At 38.4% G+C, this 22767-nt stretch overlaps 1 protein-coding gene across 1 annotated transcript in view; it reads left to right on the top strand.

The window, feature by feature from the left end:
* GRID1 (glutamate receptor, ionotropic, delta 1) overlaps nucleotides 1-22767 on the top strand; it is a 1297277-nt gene that overhangs the window by 838507 nt on the left and 436003 nt on the right. The window contains exon 6 of the mRNA XM_006901020.1: nucleotides 19187-19357. Coding sequence (XP_006901082.1) covers nucleotides 19187-19357 — 171 coding nt within the window. The remainder of the gene's footprint in view (nucleotides 1-19186; nucleotides 19358-22767) is intronic.

Genomic DNA, 22767 nt, shown 5'->3' with positions numbered 1-22767 from the left:
TTCATTTTAATGAAAGTTTACAGAAACTTTGGATTTCTATTCATGCATTTTTGCACACTTTCTTTCCTCCCTACCTCTCCCCCCAGTTTCCTTTTCTCATTTAAAAAAAATACGTTCTCATTGTTATACACAACCCCTCAGTCAACTTACTATACAGCTCTTATTCTGGACTCTTGTCATGAAAATAATACCTAATCATATATCCCTTTTAAACAGTTCTCTCCCTCATCTGTTTCAACATAATATATACATCATTCATCTCCTCCTTCTCTATCTTCCCTCAACCTGATGTCAGTCATGTTTTACAACAGTGACACTATGCAGCATTTGGTCTTTTGTGACTAAGATTCACTCAGCATGACTCCAGAGTTACCCATTTAGTATAATATTTCATGAGTTCCTTGTTTTTCAGTGCAACATAGTATTCCATTGTGTGAATATACCAGTTTCTTTATCCATTAGTTTGTTGATGGACAGTTGTGTTGTTTCTAACTCTTTGCAATTGTGAACAAAGCAGCAATAAACATGGGTGTGCATATATCTGTTTAGGTAGCAGTTTTGGTTTATCTAGACTATATTCCCAGTAGTGGAATTTCTGGGTCAAATGATATTTCTATTTGAAACTTTTTGAGAAAGCATTATACTGACTTTCATAGTGGTTGCACCATTTTACACTCCCACCAACAGTGAATAAGGGTTTCAGTTTCTCCACAACCTCGCTAGCATTTGTTGTTTGCTGCTCTGTTGAATTTTGCTATTGTTACTGGGGTGAGACGTTATCTCCTAGTTGGTTTGATTTGCATCTCTCTTAGGACTAGGGATTTTGAACACTTCTTCATGTGTTTGTTAGCCATCTGAATGTCTTCTTTGGTGAAGTGTCTATTCATATCATGTGCCCATTTTCAATTGGGTTGTTTACCTTGATGCTCAAGTATTCTATAAATTCTAGATGTAAGTCCCTTATCAGGTATGTCATAACCAAATATTTTTCTCCCAGTCTGTGGTTTCCATTTTGACCCTGTTGGAGAAATTTTTGGATGTGTATAGATATTTGATTCTTAGAAGGTCCCATTTATCTATCTCATCCTTTCCTGGTTGTAGGTTTTTCAGGATGCTTGGAAGACTGTTCATGCTGTGGATTAGGACTTCTAGAGTTCTTCCAAGCTTTTCTTTAATGAAGTTTATAGTCATTGATTTTAGGCCTAGGTTCTTGATCTACTTTGAGTTTGTTTTTGTGTATGGTGTGAGGTATGGATCTTGTTTGAGTTTTCTACATATAGTTTTCCAATTTTGTCAACACCATTTGTTACAAAGACTGTCATTTCCCCAGTTAACTGATTTCATCTCCTTGTCAAAAACCAGTTGACCATAGGTAGATGGACTGATTTCTGAGTCCTCAATTCTACTCCATTGATCTCTGTGTCATTGTACCACACTATCTTGACCACTGTGACAGTGTAGTAGGATTTGAAATCAGAGAGTGATATGCCTCCTTCCTTGTTTCTCTTTTTACGGAGTGTTTTGCTTATTAGGGGCCTCTTTCCATTCCAAATGAAATTGGAGATTGACTTTTCCATCTCGTTGAAGAAGAGAATTGGTATTTGTTTTGAGATTGCATTGAATGTGTAAATTCCCTTTGGTAGTATTGTAATTTTCATAATATTGAGTCTTTCTATCCAAGAGCAAGGTATATTCTTTCATTTCTCCAGGTCTGTTTTTGTTTCTTGCAGTAATGTTATGTAATTTTCTTTGAATAGATCCTTTGTGTTCTTGGTTAGATTTACTCCCAAGTATTTATCTTGTGATTAACTATTGTGAAGGGTATTGTTTTTATTAGCTTCAGTTCTGTATTCTCTGTCACTGTAGAGAAATCCAGTTGATTTTTGTATGCTGATCTTGTATCGTGCCACTTTGCTAAATTTGTCAACTATATCCAATAGCTTTCTTGCTGAGTCTTTAGAGTTTTCTAAGTATAATATCATATCATCTGCATGTAAAGATAATTTTACCTCCTTTTTGCCAATTTAGATGCCTCTAATTTCCTTCTCTTGTCTTATTGCTATTGCTAAGACTTCTAATACTATATTGAATAGGAGAGGTGATAGTGTACATCCTTGCCTAGTTCCTGTTCTTAAAGGGAATCCTTTTAATCTCTCTCCATTGAGAATGATATTGGTTTTTGGGTTTGCATATATACTTTTTACTATGTTCAAGAAATTCCCCTCTAATCATATTCAGTTGAATGTTTTAATCAGGAAAGGATGTTGGATTTTGTCAAAGGCCTTTTCTGCATCAATTGATAAGGTCATCTGGTTCTTGTTCTTTGCTTTATTAATGTGAAGAATTACAGTGCTTGTTTTTTCTTATGTTTAACCATCTTTACATACCTCTTATGATGAATTTTTTTTGATGTATCATTTGATTCTGTTGGCCAGGATTTTATTCAGTATTTTTGCTTCTCTATTCATGAGAGATATTGCCCTGTAGTTTCCTATTTTGGTGGTGTCTTTACCTGGCTTTGGTATCAAGGATATGTTTGCTTCATAGAATGAGTCTGGGAGAATTCCATCTTTTTCTATTTTCTGAAATAGTTTATGTATAATTGGTGATAGTTTTTCTCTGAATGTTTTATAAAATTCACTTGTGAAACCATCTGGTCCAGGGTTTGTTTTTTGTTTTGTTTTGTTTTTTTCCTAGAAGTTGTTTTATTACCGTATTGATTTCTTCTTTTGTAATGGGTCTGTTCAGGTGTTCAATTTCACTTTGTGTCAGTTTTGGTAGGTGCTGAATTTCTAAGTATTTGTCCATTTACTCTAGGTTTTCATATTTATTTGAGTATTATTTTTCATATTATTCCATTGTTAGCCTTTTATTTAGTTGGTTCTGTTGTGATATTGCCCTTTTCATCTTTTACTCGGATTATTTGTGTCTTTTCCTTTGTTAGTTGTGCTAGTGGTTTGTCTATTTTATTGACCTTTTCAACGAACCAACTCCTAGTTTTGTTAATTATTTCAATTTTTTTTTCTGTTTTCTATTTCGTTTCTTTCTGCCCTAATGTTTATAATTTCCATTTTTGGGTTTTCTTGTTGTTCTTTTTCAATTTGTTGGAGATGCTAGGTTAGAGAGCAAATGATAATATTTTCCTGCCTTTTGATGTGTTTTCTTATTGCCATAAATTGACCTCTGATTAGTGTTTTGGCTGTTTCCCAGAGGTTTTAGTAAATGATGTTTTCATTGTCATTTGTTTCAAGAAACTTTTTTTTAAAAAAAATTTAAAAAAAAAGAAACTTTTTTATTTCCGTTTTTGTTTCTTCTAGTACCCACTCCGCTCTGTCCGCTCTGTCCTGTGACAGAGCGGAGTTTAGGGCTGTTGTACATAGGGTCGCTCTGAGCCGCAGGCGACTCGACGGCACATAACAACAACAACAGTACCCACTCATGTTCAAGCAAGGTATCGTTCAGCTTCCAAATGTATGTTTTTTTTTCTCTCGCCTTTATCTTCTTGTTATTAATTTCTAAATTTGTAGCATTGTGGTCTGAGAAGATACTCTGTCTTATTTCTATGATTTTTAATTTATTGATGCTGGCCTTGTGGCCCAAAATGTGATCTATTCTTGAGAACATTCCTTGCATATTGGAAAAAGAAGATATACTGTGCTTTTTTGGGTGTCTTTGCCTTCTAAATATCTATGAGGTCGAGTTGGTTTATTTTGTGCTTTAATTCTTCATCATCTTTGTTGAGTTTCTTTCTGGTAGTTCTATCTTCCAAGTATTATAGTAGTGTTAGGTTACCCCCCACCCCAGTTTTGTTAATGTTTGTTTTATGTATTTTGCAGGTCTATCATTTGGTGCATAGATATTTATTATTGTTATGTCCTCCTTTTCTATTGACCCTTTAAGCATTATATAATGACCTTCCTTGTCCTTTGTGATGACTTTTACATTGAAATTTATTTTATTTGAGATTAATATTGCTACTTCTGTTTTTTTATGATTGCCATTGCTTGGTATATATTTCCTCCACCCTTTTATTTTTAGTTTTTCTTTATCTTCACTTTTTAAATGTGTCTCTTGTATACAGCATATTGCTGAATCTTGTTTTTTGGGGTTTTTTTTATCCGATCTGCTACTCTTTCTCTCTTCAGTTGTGCATTTAAACCATTCACCTTCCATGTTATTATTGAGAGGCAAGGTTTTATTGCTATCATTGTGTTATGTTCTTTTTGGTGGTGTTGCTAGTTACTTTGGGTCATCCTACTTTCTGTGGCATCTCTGTAAGAAGGACATCTCTCTGTGTTTCTGGCAATGGTGATCTTGTTTTTACAAACTCCCTTAAGTTCTGTTTTCTGGGAATATCTTGATCTCTCCTTTATATTTGATGGACAGTTTTGCTGGGTATAGTATTCTTGCTTGACAGTTGTGTTCTTTGACTGTTCCATATATGTCATTCCACTGTCTTCTTGCTCGCATGGTTTCTGCTGAGAAATCAGCACTTAATCTTATCTGCTTTCCCTTATAGGCTACTCTTTGTTTATTCCTCACCGCTTTCAGAATTCTTTCCTTAACTTAGGTTCTGGCAAATTTGACTATGATATGGCTTGGTGTTTTTCTTTTGGGGTCTGTTCTATAAGGTATTCTCTCAGCTTCTTAAGTACATATTCTTAAATTTTTCATTATGCCTGAGAAATTTTCTTCTAGTAATTCTTCCCCAATATTTTCAGTGCCTTTACTTGCTTCTTCCTGTTCAAGGATTCCAATGATGCACATGTTATTTCTCTTGATGGTGTCTCACATTATTCTTAGATTTTCTTCTTTTTCCCTCCTTTTTGATTCTGCTTTTTGCTCTAAGAGATCAGTGGTGAAAATCCTATCCTCTATTTCCCTGATTTTGTGTTTCCTCTCTTCAACACTGTTCATGTGTCTCTCCGTCACATTGACAGCATCTGAAAGTTTAGACATCATATTTTGGATCATAATTTCTTGTTTCTCCATGGCCTCTAATGCCTTGTTTGTTTTATTTGCATTGTTTTGGATTTTTTTTTTAAGTTCCACTTGGTTTTTGCTTGCAGTGTCCTTAGGTTTGTTTTTCACCCATTGAAAATATTCAATCATTTTTCTTTTAAATTCTGTGTCAAAAAGTTCTATCTGACTTTCTGGCTTTAGGAGATCCTTTGATACTCTGTTACTTTTGGGGGATGACCATCTTGCTTTGTGCTTGTGTAGATTGTGCTGTAGCTTGCTTCTGCCATTACATTGCTGTGGTAGAATTTCTCATGCCTGAGATGATGATCAATCTCATCCAGTGTCTTCCTCTAATTCTTACTTATTGACATGATTAAGTTCCAAGGACAAGATTGTTCTGCACAAATGAATGTTACACCAAAAATAGGAGGATGAGCACATCAGATTACGTAAAATATCAAACTGACTACATCATTATGTACATTGCTTTACAGAGGTATTTGGTGGTTGCTGTGATGCTAAACACTGTGATACTGATGTGCCAAATGTGTGATAATGGTTACTCTTGTTGGACAGTGTTTGGGTGGAGCCTCCCAGTTAAATCAAGATTGTAAGCAGAAGTGGAATCAACTTCTGAAATGACTTGCCTCTGGAAACTCTATAAACATGGAGAAACGACCAAAGTTAAACAGGTGTTCAAGTCTTTCATTTATAGGGTCACTATGAGTCATCTATGACTCGAAGGCACTTAACAACAACAACAACAAGGTGATGATAGGTTCTTGATCTGAAGTCACTGATTAGAGGTGGGCAGAGAGAGGAGGCTGGAGGTAGGCACAGATAGTGGATGGTGGGTGTGGAGCATGGAGGCAGGAGGTAGGTGCAGAGGGTGGATGCAGATGCGGAGCTTGGAGGCCGGTAGTGGGCACTTAGCATGGAGGTTGGTGGTGGGCACAGTGTGTGGAAGCACACGGTGGGCACAGAGTTTAGAGGTGGGTACCAGGGCTGGGCATGGGCATGGCCACAAGGCATGGGCTTGGGTGCCAGGCGTGGGTATGGGTACCATCTCCAGGCACTTGAGGTGCCTGGCACTCACACAAGCACACACTGGGCAGGGCCGAGTGGAATCTCTCTATTTGAGCACTTGAGGTGACCTTACTCAAATTCTAGCTCCCACACCAGTCTCTCAGCTGAGCTCTGGTTTTATTTTTTAAAGACTCTACTAATGTTAACTCAAAGGCAGCTCCTACCTAGTGGTATGAATACACCAGTGGTTCTAAAGGAGAAAGATGGATAATCTCTTCCTTTATGTTTTACACATTTTGAAAATCCACTGTAAAATCATCTATAAGTTTATTCCAACTCAACAACAATGAAACTTTGAAGCAAAATATGTATGTATAGGTCTAAGAAATGGGTGGTGGCTTTCTTGGGGGACTCATCACCATAGAATGACATTTAAATGTGTGATGTTGTTACTGTTGTTATGTGCCATCAAGTCGCCAGATACTCATAGCGACCCTATATACAATAGCTCTAAAACCAGCCCTGTCCTAAGCCAGTCTTACTGATTCCAATATGCCTACCCCCATTGGCTAGTTACTGTATCATTCTCTCCTGCACTGTCCCACCCTTCTGAACATGGTGTCCTTCTCTAAGGCTTGGTCCCTCCACCACACAGCCAAAGTATATGAGACAGAGCTTCAAACTCCTAGCCATCAAGGAGAAATTTGATTTCACTCTCTCCAAGACAAACCTATTTTTTCCCTTGTTGGTCCATTGTATATTCATGAATTTTGTCCAGCACCAAAACTTAAAGACATCAATTCTTCTATCCTCCTTAGTCTTATTCTCTGACACATAGCAATTAATTGCAAATACCATTTACTGAAAAATAAGCAATACATAAATAAATAAACCTCATATTTATACCTCTCACCACAACTATATTATAGTTTGATTTAAAGTGTAAATATAAAAAATAAAATTATTAACACTTCACAGCTTTAGTTTTCTTGCCTCCACAGTCAACAGTCTTGGCACCAGCAGCCAGGAAATTAAAAGGTGCATTGCCATGGGAAAGTCTGCTGTTAGGGACCTCTCCAAAGTACTGAAGAGCAATGGTGTCTCTCTGGAGACTAAGGTGTGTCTGATACAGGCCATGGTTTTTGCAATCACTTGTTACGCATCAGAGAGTTGGACAATGACCAAGGAGGATAGAAGGAGAACTGATGCCTTTGAGCTGTGGTGCTGGAGAAGAGTATTGAGAATACCATGGACTGCTAGGAAAACAAACAGATTTGTCCTGGAAAGGGTTAAACCGGGTGGCTCCTTGGAGGCAAGGATTCTGAGGCTCTGTCTAACATACTTTGGACATGTTGTGAGAAGAGACCTGTCCTTGGAGAAGGACATCATGCTTGGGAGGGTGGAGGGACAGCGCAGGAGGGGAAGGCCCTCTATGAGGTGGATTGATTCAGTGACTGGGATATTCGGGATGGGAGTGTCAGAGACAGTGCAATTGGCATAGGACAGAGCAGAGTTTAGGGCTATTGTACATAGGGTTGCTATGAGTAGCAAGCGACTCGACGGCACATAACAACAACAACAAAGAATAATGTGGCGTAATATTTTTTCTATTGCAGAAATGCTATCTATCTATTTATTTTTCATTTCAATCAGAAATGCTATTTTAAATATAAACAATAAAGGGGGATAAACCCCGCTAATTACAACTAAGAACTCTCAGTCCACTAATTTAGTCCATTACAACTAGGATCTCTCAGTCCTCAAAATACACTTTAAACAAGCAAAGCCTGAAACTGGAGGAGATATTCATGGCATAAAATAAATATTTATTATTCAGAATTAAAAACAAGCAAACTAAAAAAGAGACACAATTCAGTTTGTGAGAGACTGAAGCCAAGGGAAAACTGAAAACAACAATAATACCTAGAACAAAATCATTAGTAGACAAAGAAATACAGTTAATTCACAAATATATGAGATATCTTTATCCATATTTAAATTTAAGCATATTTGGTAATATTATTATTGATCCATATTTACAGAAGGCAATTCATACCCACAGTCTGGCTAATATTCAAGTCACAATCAAGTAGTTGTTCACAGAGAGACACCTGATTGATTATGCACCTTGTTTGAGAGAACAACACAAACTCTCATTATTGAGAATGCATATATAAATTGATGCCACCACTTTTGGAATTTGCCATTACTCAGTAAATTTAAAATGAACTTTCATGTTGAAATGGTTAAACACTTAGCTACTAAAATAAATGTTGGCAGTGTGAACACTTGCTTGCTCTTCAGAAGAAAGGTTTGGTGATCTGCTTCTATATATATATACTCAAGAAAACCTTTGGAGAAAGTTGACTTTGTCACATGGAATGACTATGAGCTGAAATCATCTTGATGACATACATGGGGAGCTTTCCTAGACCAATGGGTTGAGAGTTGTGCTGCCTACCCAAAGAGAGGCAGTTTGAGTCACCCTTGTTCCATGGGGAAAAGGTGGGTGATCTCTTCCCTCATGATTGAAAGACTAAAAACATGCTGGAAAGTCAACTGAGTCAGTTTCTACTCCACAACAATAAATTGAGTTTGATGACACTCAACAAAGTAAATTTGAAGGTGTTCATATTCTCCTAAGGAATTCTACTTCCAGGTGTATTAACTAGGAAAATATATGTATAAATTCATTAGGAGATTTACACAAGAACAATGTGCAAAATAGAAGCAAAAACATATAAGCATTGCTTGTAGGAACACAAACACAATCAGAAACGTTGAAAAGTTGGAGTATAGTTCTTCATATTATTCTGTTATTAAACTTTAAGTTTCACCTGATTCTGGAGTGATGTCACCAACTTTTATTTCTTATTCATACTATTTGCATTTCTCTTTCTTTACCTTTGTTACATTTGCTAGTGATTTGCAGATTTTAGTAATCCATTCAAAACACAAACTTCTAGTCTCTTTTTAATCTTTCTGTTCTTTTTTGTTCATTAATTTGTGCCCTAATTTGCATTATTTTCATTCCTCTGGAGACTATTCTGCTGCTCTTTTTCTAATTGTTTGTGATGTTATATTTAAGTATTGATTTTTTTCATTTTCTGATGTATAAATTTATTACTATAAATTGACTTTTCAGCACTGTTTTTATTTGCCTCAAAGGTTTTGCTGAGAAAAGTAAAAGAGAAGGAAAAAAAGAGGGAGGCTTTCAATGAAAAAGTTTGGCATAGTGACTACAGCAATCGTTTTGACCTGTCACAGGTCATGATGATGTGTAAAATAAGGCAAGTTTTAGATCTATTGCTTACAGTGTTGCTAATGTGTCATAGTTGTCTCAATGGCACCCAACAAAAATCACAATAATATGTACTTTAAGCCAAGTTTATTAAATTGGAAAAAAGATGAAAAGGAATGTAGTTGCAAAAACTAAAGAATTTATCTGTTGTTCATAGGGTCACTGTGAGTTATTCTCAATTCAATGTGCCTAACAACAACACATAGATTTTTGGTACATTGTATTCTCATTTGATTTAAGACTTAAACACAAATCATTTTTATCAGTAGCTCTTAAAATATTTAATTGTTTTCATATAAATTTCCTTTACATTATGTTTCAATCATATGCATTGTGGGTTTTTAAAAATATTTTATTAGTTTTATATAATAATTCCTTTACATTATGTTTTGCTCATATACTTTATATTTTATACAATCTTTCACTTACATTGTGTTTCATGCAGTCTTATATATTCTACTTTACATTATTTTTTAATTGGTTTGCTTACAAAGCTTATATACATTGCGTTTCAGAGGTTTTATATGTTCTTTTTTTGAATTTTATTTTATATTTGTTTACATACGAAGTTCATAAAGTTCATATACATTGTATTTCACAGAGGACCTTTCCCCCTTCCTTTACCAATCCCTCCATCCATCAAATTTTACCACCCTGTAGTTAAGTCCCTCACCCCTGCTCCCACAATCCTTGTACATGCTCTACAATAATGGTCCTATACAGAATTTGTCTTTATGAGACTGAGTTCACTTAGCAAAATACTCTGGAGTCCCTCCTGTGTTAGTTAGTAATTTATAAAATCATTGCTCCTGCTGCATATTATTCCATTGTGTGAATGTACCGTAATTTCTCAATCCATTCCATTGTGGTGGGCATTAGGGCTGTTTCCATGTTCTTGTTATGGTGAATAATGCTGCTATGAACATTGGTGTACAAGTCTCTGTTTGTGCCTCAGTATTTAATCAGAATTTTTATTTTACTTTCATACCCTTTAATTTATCTCAGTCATCCTACTCTTGTTGATTTCTAATTTTGTAGCATCATGATCTGAGAAGACGCTTTGTAGTATTTAAATATTTTAAAACATAATGAGGCTTATCATTTAACCAGCACGTTTGGTACTTATTTAACTTCTTAAGTGTTTATCTTTTTTCTTTTATTTTATAAGGGAAGTTTTCATCCAACAAATCTGCAACAATTTTCTCAGTATTTTCGTTTTCTTGAAATGAAATTTTTATTTTGTACTGGTTTACTTACAAAGTTCATATACGTTGTTTTTCACACCAGCTCTTTCACAATTCCTTTAATCATTCCTCCCTCCACTTACCAAATTTAGCAACCTTATGATTAACCACTCCTCACCCCACCTCATCCTCATCTATCTGCTCCTACCTTCCACCCTTGGATCCTCATAAACATTCTACAATAATGGTCTTACATAGTATTTGTCCTTATGGGACTGAGTTTGTTCATTTGGTATAATACTCTAGAAGCCCTCCCAAATTAGGTGGTAATTTACAAAATCATTGCTCCTGCATGCTGCATAGTATTCCATCATGTGAATGTACCATAATTTCTCAGTCCACTCGATTGTGGTTGGACATGTGGGTAGTTTCTGTGTTCTCACAATGGTGAATAACTCTGCTATGAACATTGGTATACAAGTCTCCATTTGTCCCTCAGTTCTCATTTTCTTGAAGTATATTCCAAGCAGTGGAATAGCAGAGTCATATGAAATTTCTGTGTTCAGCTTTTTGAGGAAACACCATACTGCCTTTGTATTGTATCAGTTTACAATTCCACCAAATATGTTCCTATCTCTCCACATCTTCTCCAACATTTATTGCCTACTGTCCTCTTAAACTTTGCCACTGTTACTGGAGTGAGAAGGTATCTCATTGTGGTTTTGATTTGCGTCTTTCTTATTGCCAGTGATTTGGGGCAGTTCTTCATGTGTCTGTTGGCCATATGAGTATCGTCCTCTGAGAGAAAATCTTTCCATGTCTTTCGCCTATTTTGTAATTGGATTATCAGGCTTTTTCTTGTGGAGGACCTCTAGGATTCTGTAAACTTTTTATATGAGATCCTTCTCTGAAATGGTGTTGCCAAATGTTTTTTCCAGTCAAAAGGTTTTCTTTTCACTCTCTTGTTAAAAGTTTTTGATGCATATAGAGATTTAATCTTTAGACAATTTCATTCATCAATTTTATCCTCTTCAGATTGAATTTCTGGCTGTATTTGGCAGTCTATTATTACCATAGACTGTTGTTGTTATGTGCCATCGAGTTGCTTGCAACTCATAGCAACTCCATGTACAAGAGCTTTAAACGCCGTTCTGTCCTGTGCCAACTTAGCCATCTCAAACTCACTTATCCCCACCACTCCAGTCACAGAATCGATCCATCTCTTAGAAGGTCTTCCTCTAAGTTAGAAACCAAGTTAGCAATACTGTTTATAATATATGATAACAGCAAATTGAAATACTTGGACATGAACCTAACTAGAGACACAGAAGACCTATACAAAGATAACTTGATGTCCCTCTCCAAGGACCAGGCCCTCCTTTCAGCATGCCTAAACTATGTCAGATGGAGCTTCAGAATCCTTGGCTCCAAGGAGCATTCCGGTTTCACCTTTTACAGGCCAAACCTGTTTGTTCTCCTAGCAGTCCATGGTATATTCAACACTCTTCTCCAGCACTACAGCTCAAAGACATCCATTCTCTTTCTATCATCCCTATTCACTGTCCAACTCTCTGATGCATACCACATAATTACAAAGACTATAGCCTGGATCAGCCGCACACACCTTAGTCTCCAGTCTGACGTCGTTGCTCTTCAGTACTCTTGAGAGGTCCCTCACAGCTGACTTTCCCAATGCAATTCATCTCTTGATTTCCTGGTTGCCGTTACCAAGACTGTTGATTGTGGAGTCAAGTAAACTAAGACTGTTGACTATCTGAATCTCTTCACCATCCATACTGATGCTGCCAGTTGGCCCAGTGGTGAGAATCTTTGTTTTCTTGATGTTGAGCTTCAATCCATATTGGAGGCTGCAGTCCTTGACTCTCTGCAGCAAGCACTTCAGGTCCTCCTCAATTTCAGCAAGCAGGGTTGTGTCATCTGCATAACGCAGATTGTTGATCCATGTAATTTTGATTCCAGTTTACCCCTGATGAACTTTATGCTTTTGGGCTTTACTAGCAGATCTCTGATTCACCTTGAGCTGCAGGTAACAGTCCAGTTTTGTCAGCACCATTTGTTGTCATTTCCCCTTCTAATAAATTTTATTTCCTTATAAAAAATCAGTTCACCATAGATAGCTGCATCCATTTCTGAGTTCTCAATTCGGGTGCCTTTCATTGTACCAGTCCATCCTGTTTTGGTTCTTACCGTTGTACAGTAGGTTTTGAGGTCAGGGAGTGCTATGCCTCCCACTTCATTTTTCTTTTTCAGAAGTGCTTTGCTTATTCAACATCTTTTTTCACCCCAAATAAATGTGACAATTTCCTTTTCTATGTCCTTGAAAAAGGAATTTGGTAGCTGTATTGACTTTTCATTGAACATGTAGATGCTTTTGGTAGGATTGCCATTTTCACAATGTTGAGTCTTCCTAAATGAACAGGAAACATTTTCCATTTACTTAGGTCTTTTATTGTATCTTGCAGAGATGCTCTGTAGTTATCTTTGTATAGGTCTTCTGTGTCTCTAGTTAGGTTCATGTCCAAGTATCTCAATTTGCTGTTATCTATTATAAACAGTATTGCTAACTTGGTTTCATTTTCTGAGTTTTCTTTGTACAGTAGTACAGAAATCCCACTGATTTTTAGATATTGATCTTGTATCTTACCACTCTACTAAATTGGTCTACTAGCTCTAACAGATTTTTTGTTGAGTCCTTGAGGTTTTCTGTGTACACTGTCATATCATCTGTATATAGCAATAGTTTAACCATCTCTTTGCCAATCTTGATGCCTTTTAATTCTGTGTTTTATTTTAACTCTTTTGGCCTACAGGATAGAACATTAAGTGATTTTTAATCTGTGTTCCTCAGGCCTCGTTTTAATTAGTTTTGGTCAAACATTCTTTTAAGTGGTGTAGCACTAGTCTGTTCATTTGTCTACAGAGGTAACTCATGGTGGCTGTGATGCTGAACATGGTGACACTGATGTGTCAAATACAGTAATGGTTACCCATGGTGGACAGTGTTTGGTGGAGCTCCCTAATTAAAACAAGCTTGGAAGCTAGCTGGCCTTTGGAAATCCTATGAACCTGGAGAAGCGATGAGAGTTATACAGGTGTTCAAGTCTTCATTCATAGGGTCACTATGAATCATCTACGACTCGAAGACACCTAACAACAACAACTTCTTGCTCTACGATTTCAACATAAGTTATTCTTGGTGGTGTTCCATGTAATTATTAGTCTTTCTTCTGAATTTCAATTATCTGTTTGTGTATGGATTCTAACTTTTCACTTATACTTTTCTTGTATTTCTTTTTAATTCTTCTAGGGTCGCTATGAGTCGCAAACGACTCGACGGCACATAACAACAGCAACAGGGTTTTGTCTGTGGTTTTCTCCAACTTTTTGTTAATCAGTTTGAAGCACATGTGTATAATTATTTTTAATTTCTTAGAAGGAAGTGACAATATAATTTTATCCCCTGAAAGGAAATTTTCTGGCACAGGGGTGCGTGTGTGTGTGTGTGTGTGTGTGTGTGATTTATAGCCTCTGAAAACACACTGGATGGTCAGCTATGAGTAATTTTTAAGTTGATGGCAATGAGCGAGACAGATATTTTGGTCACTTGGTTGTGCCAACTTCTCCTGATATGTATATGTAAAAGAAAAAGGGGGAGTGAGAGATATTTAAAGTCATAGGCAAAGAGTGAGTATGCTGCTCATCTGCCTACTTTGCCAGTATTTAATATTTTACCTTTTGTTTTCTGGTGGAGGTGTAATAGAGAAAGGAGGTGTATTTGAAGTTCTCTGTTTTCTATTTATGGAACATGACTAAAGATAGACTGGGCTGGTGCTGGATTCAGTATTGCAGGACAAGATGTTTGCTGTCCTTCACCAGGTGGGATGTAGGCATACACACACATACATACACATATCCCAAACAGGCATACAAACAAGCAAACCCTAAACCCGAGAATAAGTCTTGTTGTTGTTAAGTGAAGTTGAGTTATAGACTACTCATGACAACCCTATGAACCAAAGACCTGCACACTTGTATAACAACAAGTGTAGATAGGAAAGAAAAAAACAAAACTGGGGCAGGTACAGAAAGAAGAAAAATTTTAAAAAAATATAAACAAGGGCCAGGGATAAAGCAAAAGAGAACAAAACAAAGATGAAGTTTAAAAAAACACTCACACCTAAAGAAAGAAAATAGAGAAGAAAAAGAAACACAATGCCTTTTTGTTTAAAGGAAAATTATGGCTGCACTTCCAGTACAGGTTTCTTTGCTCCTTACTCAGCCAGTGATTTATGTAATATTTTTTGCCAGCCAAAGGGTCGTGTGTCTCTGGTGGTTTGAATCCATCACTGACTCCTCTAGAGAAAGATGGGCAATCTCCTGCCATGCTATTTATAGCATCAGGAAACCAGTGGAAGATAAGCTTTTAGTTGATTCTGATTCAATGGCACTGAGCAAATGAGTATGTTCTCTCAGTGACATACTTGTTTTCTCAGTACTTCTAAAACCTCATTGGTAGAAAATTTTCACAATTGATATGTCATTTGCTATTTTTTGTTTGTTTGTATTGTTTTTACTACTGCTTCTTCAAAGTTGCTTATGGTTCCAACTAAAAATTAAATCCTTGACAACCTTAATCTTTTTTTCCAACTATCAAACTTCATCCTGTTTATTAGTCAATCTGTATAATTGTTTTTCTTTATATGAATGTTCAAGGATATTTATCAGTAAGGGCTTCAAGTTGCCTTTATTTCCAGTGAGCAACATTGTATCATCCACATGTCATATGTTGTAAACTAGTTTTTTTCCAATCCTGATATTACATTCTTTTTCATATCGTCAAGCTTCTAGAATTATTTCCTCAGAGTCTATATTAAATAAGTGTGATAAAAGGATACAGCCTTGAAACACTTCTTTTCTGATTTTAAATAATTCAGTATTCCCTTGTATGGGAATCACTGCATTCTGGTCTAGGCTATGTACAAGGTGTGAGCTTAATAATTCAGTATTTTAAAATCCTCACTCTTCTCAGTGTTATCTACTTATTATGTGTCACACAATCAAAAGTCTTTTCATAGTCAGTCTTCAGTCTTAATGATTTGAACAGTAATTTTTCCACAATATTTGCCAAATATTATTAATAATAATAGGCCGCCTTTGTATGTGTATGAATATCATGCTCATGAACTTCCAAGATAGACCGTGAAATATTCTTTTGACAATGATTATGATGCCATTTCTCTCCAATTTGTCATTCTTAGTATAGCAGACCATATACTTTTCACTGACTAATTAATTCAGAAGTAAATAATTGGTCCTGTTTCCGAGTCTGTTTTAGTCTGCAGGCTTCACTGAAACCTCTCCACCAGCATCATAGCAACATGCAAGCTATTACAGTTCAACAAAGTGAAAGGTGGGGCATGCTCACTACCACTACTGCAGGTGTTTTATCTTGGTTTGCTTGTTTCAAGGTCTGAGTTTGGGCATCTGCAAGCCTTGCCTGTGATTGTTAGAGTCCTTCTTGCTGTTCTTCTTTTCTGCTAACTCACAATGTGAGAACCAGTAGGACCTGTCAGCCTGTCTGTCTTGCTTTTTGTACCCTGAACAACCACTGTCACTTCACTCATCTTTTGAGAACCCACTACTTCCCCCTATCCCTATCCCACAAACTCCCATTCATGCAAACTCTTTGCCTAGCTACTCTATTTTTCTGCCTCACCTAGTTGTTTATAGAAGCCATCACTGGAGAGAGCTCTTAGCATTTTCCCTTCTTTACTATCTCTAAAACCTAGAAAGGCTATTTAAATGGAAAGATAAGAATTTTTCTTAATAGAAACTCTAGGTTTTTTGTGAGTACCTGGTCTAACATTCAGGATGCACATCTGGTTTTCTCCTCTCCCTCAACCTCTTGGTTTTTGCATTTATCATATTCTGTCCTACTTCAGTGAACTTTCTGGGGCTGAGATTGTTTCTGCCTCAACACTTAGTTACTAAACAAACTACAGACAGGATGTTTGACAAATATTATTAAGTAAATAGATGGATTTTCAAAATTTGTATGTAATTATTTTTTAAAAAAATTAAATTAGGAGATCCAAGATGGCGGCAGAGGCAGAGACAGCATGGTGAGCTGCGGGAGCAGCGAACCACTTAAAGCAGGGCCATTATGGCCTTCCACAGACTTCGGCTTATTGATAATTGAACACTTAAAAGGGTTGATGACTGGCCCTCAGTGAAGATTGAGGCTCAACAATAGGAATTCAAGGATTCCCAAGGAGAAATGGGTGAGTCTCCTGGCTCCCCCCGCCCCCCAGAGCCCATGCTGCGCAGCACAGCCACTGCAGCTCCATGAGGCTTCCACAGCCAGAATGAACGGATTCCCTCACCCAGGATGGATGCTGGGCACTGGCCCTCCTCAAGACTGGTACAGTGAAGCCACCATACTGCCATAAGGTGGACTTGGTCTGGACAGAATTCTTGGAGCCAGGATGGCGGCTGTGGGGGAAGCAGGCGCCCTCTTGCTGCCCGCACAAAAGGGGCCACACACCCACCGAGCACCCATGCGGCGGGGTGGGGGGGGGCGTGCCCCCAACAGCCACCCACACTGGTGGGGCCCTGTGCCTCCTGCAGGCCTCCCGCGCTGGGGGGGGACACGCGCCCCGCTGGCCACCTGCATAGGAGGTGGGGGATGGGATGCATGCCCGCCATCTGCAGGTTTGGGTTTCCTTGGACAGGCCAACGAAGACGATTACCTATGCATTGGACAGGCCAAAGAAGACGATTACCTATGCAATGGAATGCTGAAAGTCACTGTGAGTCTGATGACCTTAACAGTGGCAGCATGCAAAAGAGGACTGACATCCTAAATGCACCACATATTTTGCTTCTGCCAAAAGATGATTAGAACTGGGGAGAATCTGTTCACAATTCTCAGGTTCCCTTTATCATATATAAAGGGCTAGGGCAGTGACACCTACTTCAAAATATAGTATGACCACTTATGGGGGGGGTGTAAAAGTGGCAGTGCTGGAATTGGAAACACTATCCCTGACCACAGAGTCCTCAGTCAGGCAAGGGGACCAGACTGGGGTAGGGGGTAATTGGAGGGGGAGTATACCAGCCAGCTCCTGGGGGGTGTTACCCTGCTCAGGATGGGCTGCCCTTGGCCCCCGGCTCAGGGTGAGCCATCGTGGCCCTCTGCCCAGGACAGGCGGCCCTCGGCCCCCGGCTCGGGGTGAGCCATCTCGGCTCTTAGAGTGAGCTCCTCAGTCCCCAGATTGTGCCATCTGACCCCTCGGTGGGAAAGAAGGAAAAAAAAAAGAATGCCAAGGGTACCCAATGTTACCTAGGCCACCTTCTGCCACCCTCCCCCCAAGTAAACCTGAAAGCAACACCCTCAAAGCCTTTCTTTTTGTAACTCACAAGTTTGTTCTCTCTAGTTTTGCTCCCTTTCCTATAGGTAACCTTAACTCTGAGTTTTACTCCAGAATTGACCCTGAACCCAGTGCCAATGACAAAAAGGAAATACAACTGACAGCTAAGGAAGCAAAGGAGGATGGAACCTCTGGGTTCAACCAGCCATCCCCACTGGACCCACCTGGGAAAACACTTTGCAGTCCAGAGGGGAGCAAATGACAGGAAAATATCTTTTAACAGAGCAAGAAGGCAGGCAGCTTTAACCCAAGACCACCAGTAAGGTGATAAAGCGTCCTCCCTTCCCCCGTTTACATCTACGCCCCTGGTCAGCATGAAGAAGCCAGAGAGTCAGCATCCAATTCCCAAATCAATAAGACAGTTGGTTTAATTACTATTGGAAAATGCTTGTCATTCCTCTGTAGCATCTGGTCCCCACTGGACCCTCATCATTTCCTTCACCTGCTCCCCCCACCGACCAAACTGTGCAGCTCTGCAACTGCATCCTGGCCCATCCTCACCCTTCTGCCCCCAACCCTCACCTCCTTGTACCACCAATATGTTTTTCCCAATAAAAAAAAGAAAAAAGTTAAATGAACCAGTTATTAAAGAATTGCATTTCAACTGATGATGACACAGAACATCCAGGTTCATGAATCCTAACAGGAAGTTAATAGTTGCTTACAGCTAATGACTACCATCTCTGGGGGATTTAATCCACTAACTGCTTGTCGGAGATTGACAGCCTCCCCACAATAAGGTTTGTAGCCTCAGGAACCTGATGGAGGTTAGTTTTGAGTTGGAATTGATATAACAACAGTGAGTATTGGGTTTTGTCTTAGTATCTACCATGCCATTTGTCACTGTTGTTGTGTGACACCAAGTTGGAAGTGATCCATAGCTGATCTTTCAGTGGGTTTTCAGGGTCAGTAAATTGTGTGGGAGGTGATTGACCATCTTTCTGCCATAGAGCAGCTCATGGATTTAAAGAATGTCTGTTTGGGTTGGCAGTGCAATTCCATACCAGTAAGCCACCATATATTCCATTTAGCACTACTTGTTGTTAACAACCTGGACCCATACAAGTCAATGCATGGAACAGTAGACTTATTTTCATCCAACTGTTAGCAAAATTTTATTTGTGAATCAATTAATTTTGTGAACTAGACTCAGTTTATTAACCTTGTTGGTATTAGCTGTTTCTTGCTGTGGACCTCTAAGTCTTTTGCAGAAATAGTGTATGAGTTGATGGTAAGCTTGGTCTGGTTGGTTATCTCCCCAGGAAATCAGTGACCCAGAGATCCTGGATCTGGTCCACAGTGCTCTTGGCAGGATGACTGTGGTGCGACAAGTCTTCCCCTCTACCAAGGACAGCCAAAAATGCATGCGAAACAATCACCGCATCTCCTCCCTGCTCTGTGACCCCCAAGAAGGCTACCTCCAGATGCTTCAGGTAAGTAGATTTACTCAGTTCCTCTACTTTCCTTCACTCATGGCTTGCCCCAGGTGACATGCTCACCATTTTGCTCCTGCTGAACATCATTGCCCATCTACTTTAATGACCATAACTCATCCATTTGCTGGACTGATCAGTGTGCCTGAAAAATATTAACAGGTTATTGAGCTTTTTAGCAGACAGGGCATATTAGCTCATTGGGTGCTTCTTGGATTTAAAAGTTATATGGTCCAAAGTAAAAAATAAAGAAATAAATAAATTCCTGTCTCCTTAGTTTTGGCAATAATTTCTTGGTTAAGAATGGATTCATTTGGCAAGACTGGGCTGAATTTTCCTTTGGAAAGTCACAAGTTTGAGCATGTTTTGTACACTTCTCTGCAAGAAGTCATTAATGCAGAAATGAGTCTTGTGAAACACCATGGGACATTCTAACACACCTGCTGAGCTTAAATCAACTGAGTTACTGCTTGGTTCCTGGCTAAGTAGGAGGGTAATAAGGACAAATTGGTTAGATGCCCACCAGGCCCATTTCTTGCAAGGTTAGAGGAATGAAAAGGTTTATAAACACTTGTTATGTGCTATCAAATCAGAACGTATCCATCAGCAGATTTTCAAAGACTAAAATTCACTTGGAAGAGATTGCCCATCCACCTTTCTCTTACAGAGCATCTTCTGGATTTGAACCACATGGCTTTGGGTTGATAGCACAACTTTTTACCTACTGAGCCATCAAAGCTCCCTAGTCATTATACTATCACCTGATATATGTGTAATTAAGCTTTGGAATAGTTTGGGAAGCCATATCTTGGTTTTGGGATGTGCCTTTCTCTCTAAACTCTTGGGAGGAACTCTAAAGGAATTGGGACGTTGTTTGCCAATTGCTGTTAAGTTAGTTTTGGGACTTGATGACTTCATGCATGTAGAAGAGAATTGTGCTCCACAGGGTTTTCAAGAACTGACTTTTCAGAAGTATATCTCTAGGCTTTTCTTCAAAGTTACCTCTGAGTGATCTTGACCTCTAATCTTGTGTTAATCATGTGCACCACTCAGGAGACTGTTTGACAACCTTGACATTACTCTTTAATTAGCATTGTTGTGCACAGTACACTTTCATTTCATGCCCTGTGGGAGTCACATTATTGTTGTTGTGTGCCATTGAGTTGGAACCGACCCATACATGACCCTCAAGTGTATTTTCAGAGAGTAAATCACACGGGAATTGATTTTTCATCTTTCTCCTGTGGACCATCTGGTAAATTTGAACCATGTGCCTTTGGGTTGGCAGAGCAGCTCCTTACCACTAGGTTCCAGTCTCAGTTGGAACCACAGCAGAAGTAAATCTCTTCTAATTGAGATTGTGTGAATTTCGCAAACGTCTTTGTGATGTGCTCTTTAATCAGCATCTGTACAGCCATATGTGAATAGTGAAAGAAAGGGTTTCAGGACAGAGATGGTTGTGCATTAGGCCTATACTAATTTTGATGGGAGATGTTATTGGAATCTCCCAAGTGAGCCATGGTTAAGTGTCATTTGAAAAGGTACTGAATCTGTTCTGTGAACTTACATTTTGGAGGCAGAGGAAAAAAGAAAATATATCCAAGAAGAAAAATAAAACTCAAATCTTGTTCTTGACTGGTGGGGTGTTATTAAAGACTCTAAGTTTAGCTAGAGTAACTCACTGCCCAAGCATTCAGGTATGTCTTAAGCAGTAGGAGCTTACAGTAAGGTGTCTTCAGAACCTGGGGCCTTGGTTCTGTGTTTAGAGCTAGAGCTAAAAGGCCCTCTCTGAGAATTTTAAATTTGGATGTCACTGGCCTATTCTGTCACCCTCTTCTTTCATTTGGAAAAGAGTCAGGGATCAAGGAAGGTCCTCTCATGGGGTCTATGTGTTTTTTACCTTACCTAACCAACATTTAAAATACACGGTTCAAATCCACCAGCTGCTCTGCAGAAGAAAGATGAGAACTATGTGATTTATTGCCTCTGAAAACCCATGAGGAGGCGATCAGCTATAGGTCAGTGCCAACTTGATGATGCTCAACAACCACAACCACCAATATTTGTCATCTAGGACTAGACAATATGGCTCAAGGAATGAACAGTCATCTTTGGATGATCTTTTCAAATGGTTACACCCCTGGAGGCACTTGACTCCTTTCTAAACACATGCCTTTTTGCCAATCTTCTTCTCCAATATTTTTTTGTTAATCTTTTTTTTTCTACGTTCCACATTAATTCTACCTGAAAAATCAAGGCAGGTATATTTTCCATTGCAAAAAATTATAGTGTGCAAGTATGAGGGGACGTTGGAAAGCAGCTACATAACTGTAAGGTGGACGCATAGAACCTTCTCAAAAACACTGATGACTCATTTTGCCATGGAATAAAAGATTGGTTCCATATCAGACATATTGGATGCATAGAAACTGTTGCCTGGAGATAAGAAAATGTTAACAGGGTAACAGCACAGAGACCTTAGAATTAGGAGCATTAGTGCAGTCAGGCTGCTAGGTTTAAATCCTAGTATCTTTGTTTCTCAACTGTAACGTTGTATAGATTGTTTAATCTTTTGTGCCTTGTTTTCATATCTGTAAAATGGGAAGTAAAGTATCAGCTAGCTTCTAGAGTCAGAATGGACTCTGTGAGTCATGTAAATAACTAGCACATTTGGCCATTAACTGACAGGTTGAATATTTGGGTTTGTATAGAGGCACTTCAAAACAAAGGCCTGGAAATATACTTCTGAAAACCCTGCTGGCACCAGCCTTTTCTGACATATGTGGGATCTTTATGCATTACAGCAACCGGTTTTTGAGTCATTATGAAAGTGGAATAAGATTTGATACAGAAACATGTTTAAAAGAAAGCATTTTAAAAAGAGTCATGCTATTAGCAGTGTTAATATTGGGGGTGAAATGCCCAGGTGTGATCACAATCCTCATGAAGATATTGAACACAGCATGATATTTGTTCACTTATTTATTTATCTTGATGTGTGCGCTACAGCCTGCCTATCATCGTGACATGTTTGGGTCTTTTTTTGTGTGTGTTTAAAAAAAACCCACTGCAAGAGACTGAGTGCATTCCCCATCTGTACAGCCCTTTATCACAACTTCCCGCACCACTTATTTTCCACAGCACGCACTGGAGAGCTCAGTAACAGATTCCTTATTTGGAAAATGAGATGCCATAGTTTTGACCCAACTTAGCTCTTCAGAGCAGATAATGACTATAGGAGGCCCTTAGTAAAGACTTATTGAATGAAACTGTCAAGAATGAAGGTCATTACACATTTTAAAATCTCCAGAAATATCATATACAAACCCCCAGTATTTTATAATTTTTATCAAAAGAATATCTATATTATTTTATTTAATCCACTTCCTTGTATGGAGAGAGAGAGAGAG

Source organism: Elephantulus edwardii, unplaced genomic scaffold (assembly GCF_000299155.1).
Source record: "Elephantulus edwardii isolate Elephantulus edwardi_28Jun2011 unplaced genomic scaffold, EleEdw1.0 scaffold00305, whole genome shotgun sequence".
Classification (NCBI taxonomy): Eukaryota; Metazoa; Chordata; class Mammalia; order Macroscelidea; family Macroscelididae; genus Elephantulus; species Elephantulus edwardii.
Note: the sequence above shows the minus strand (reverse complement) of the source record. Positions and strands in the feature narration are given on the sequence as shown.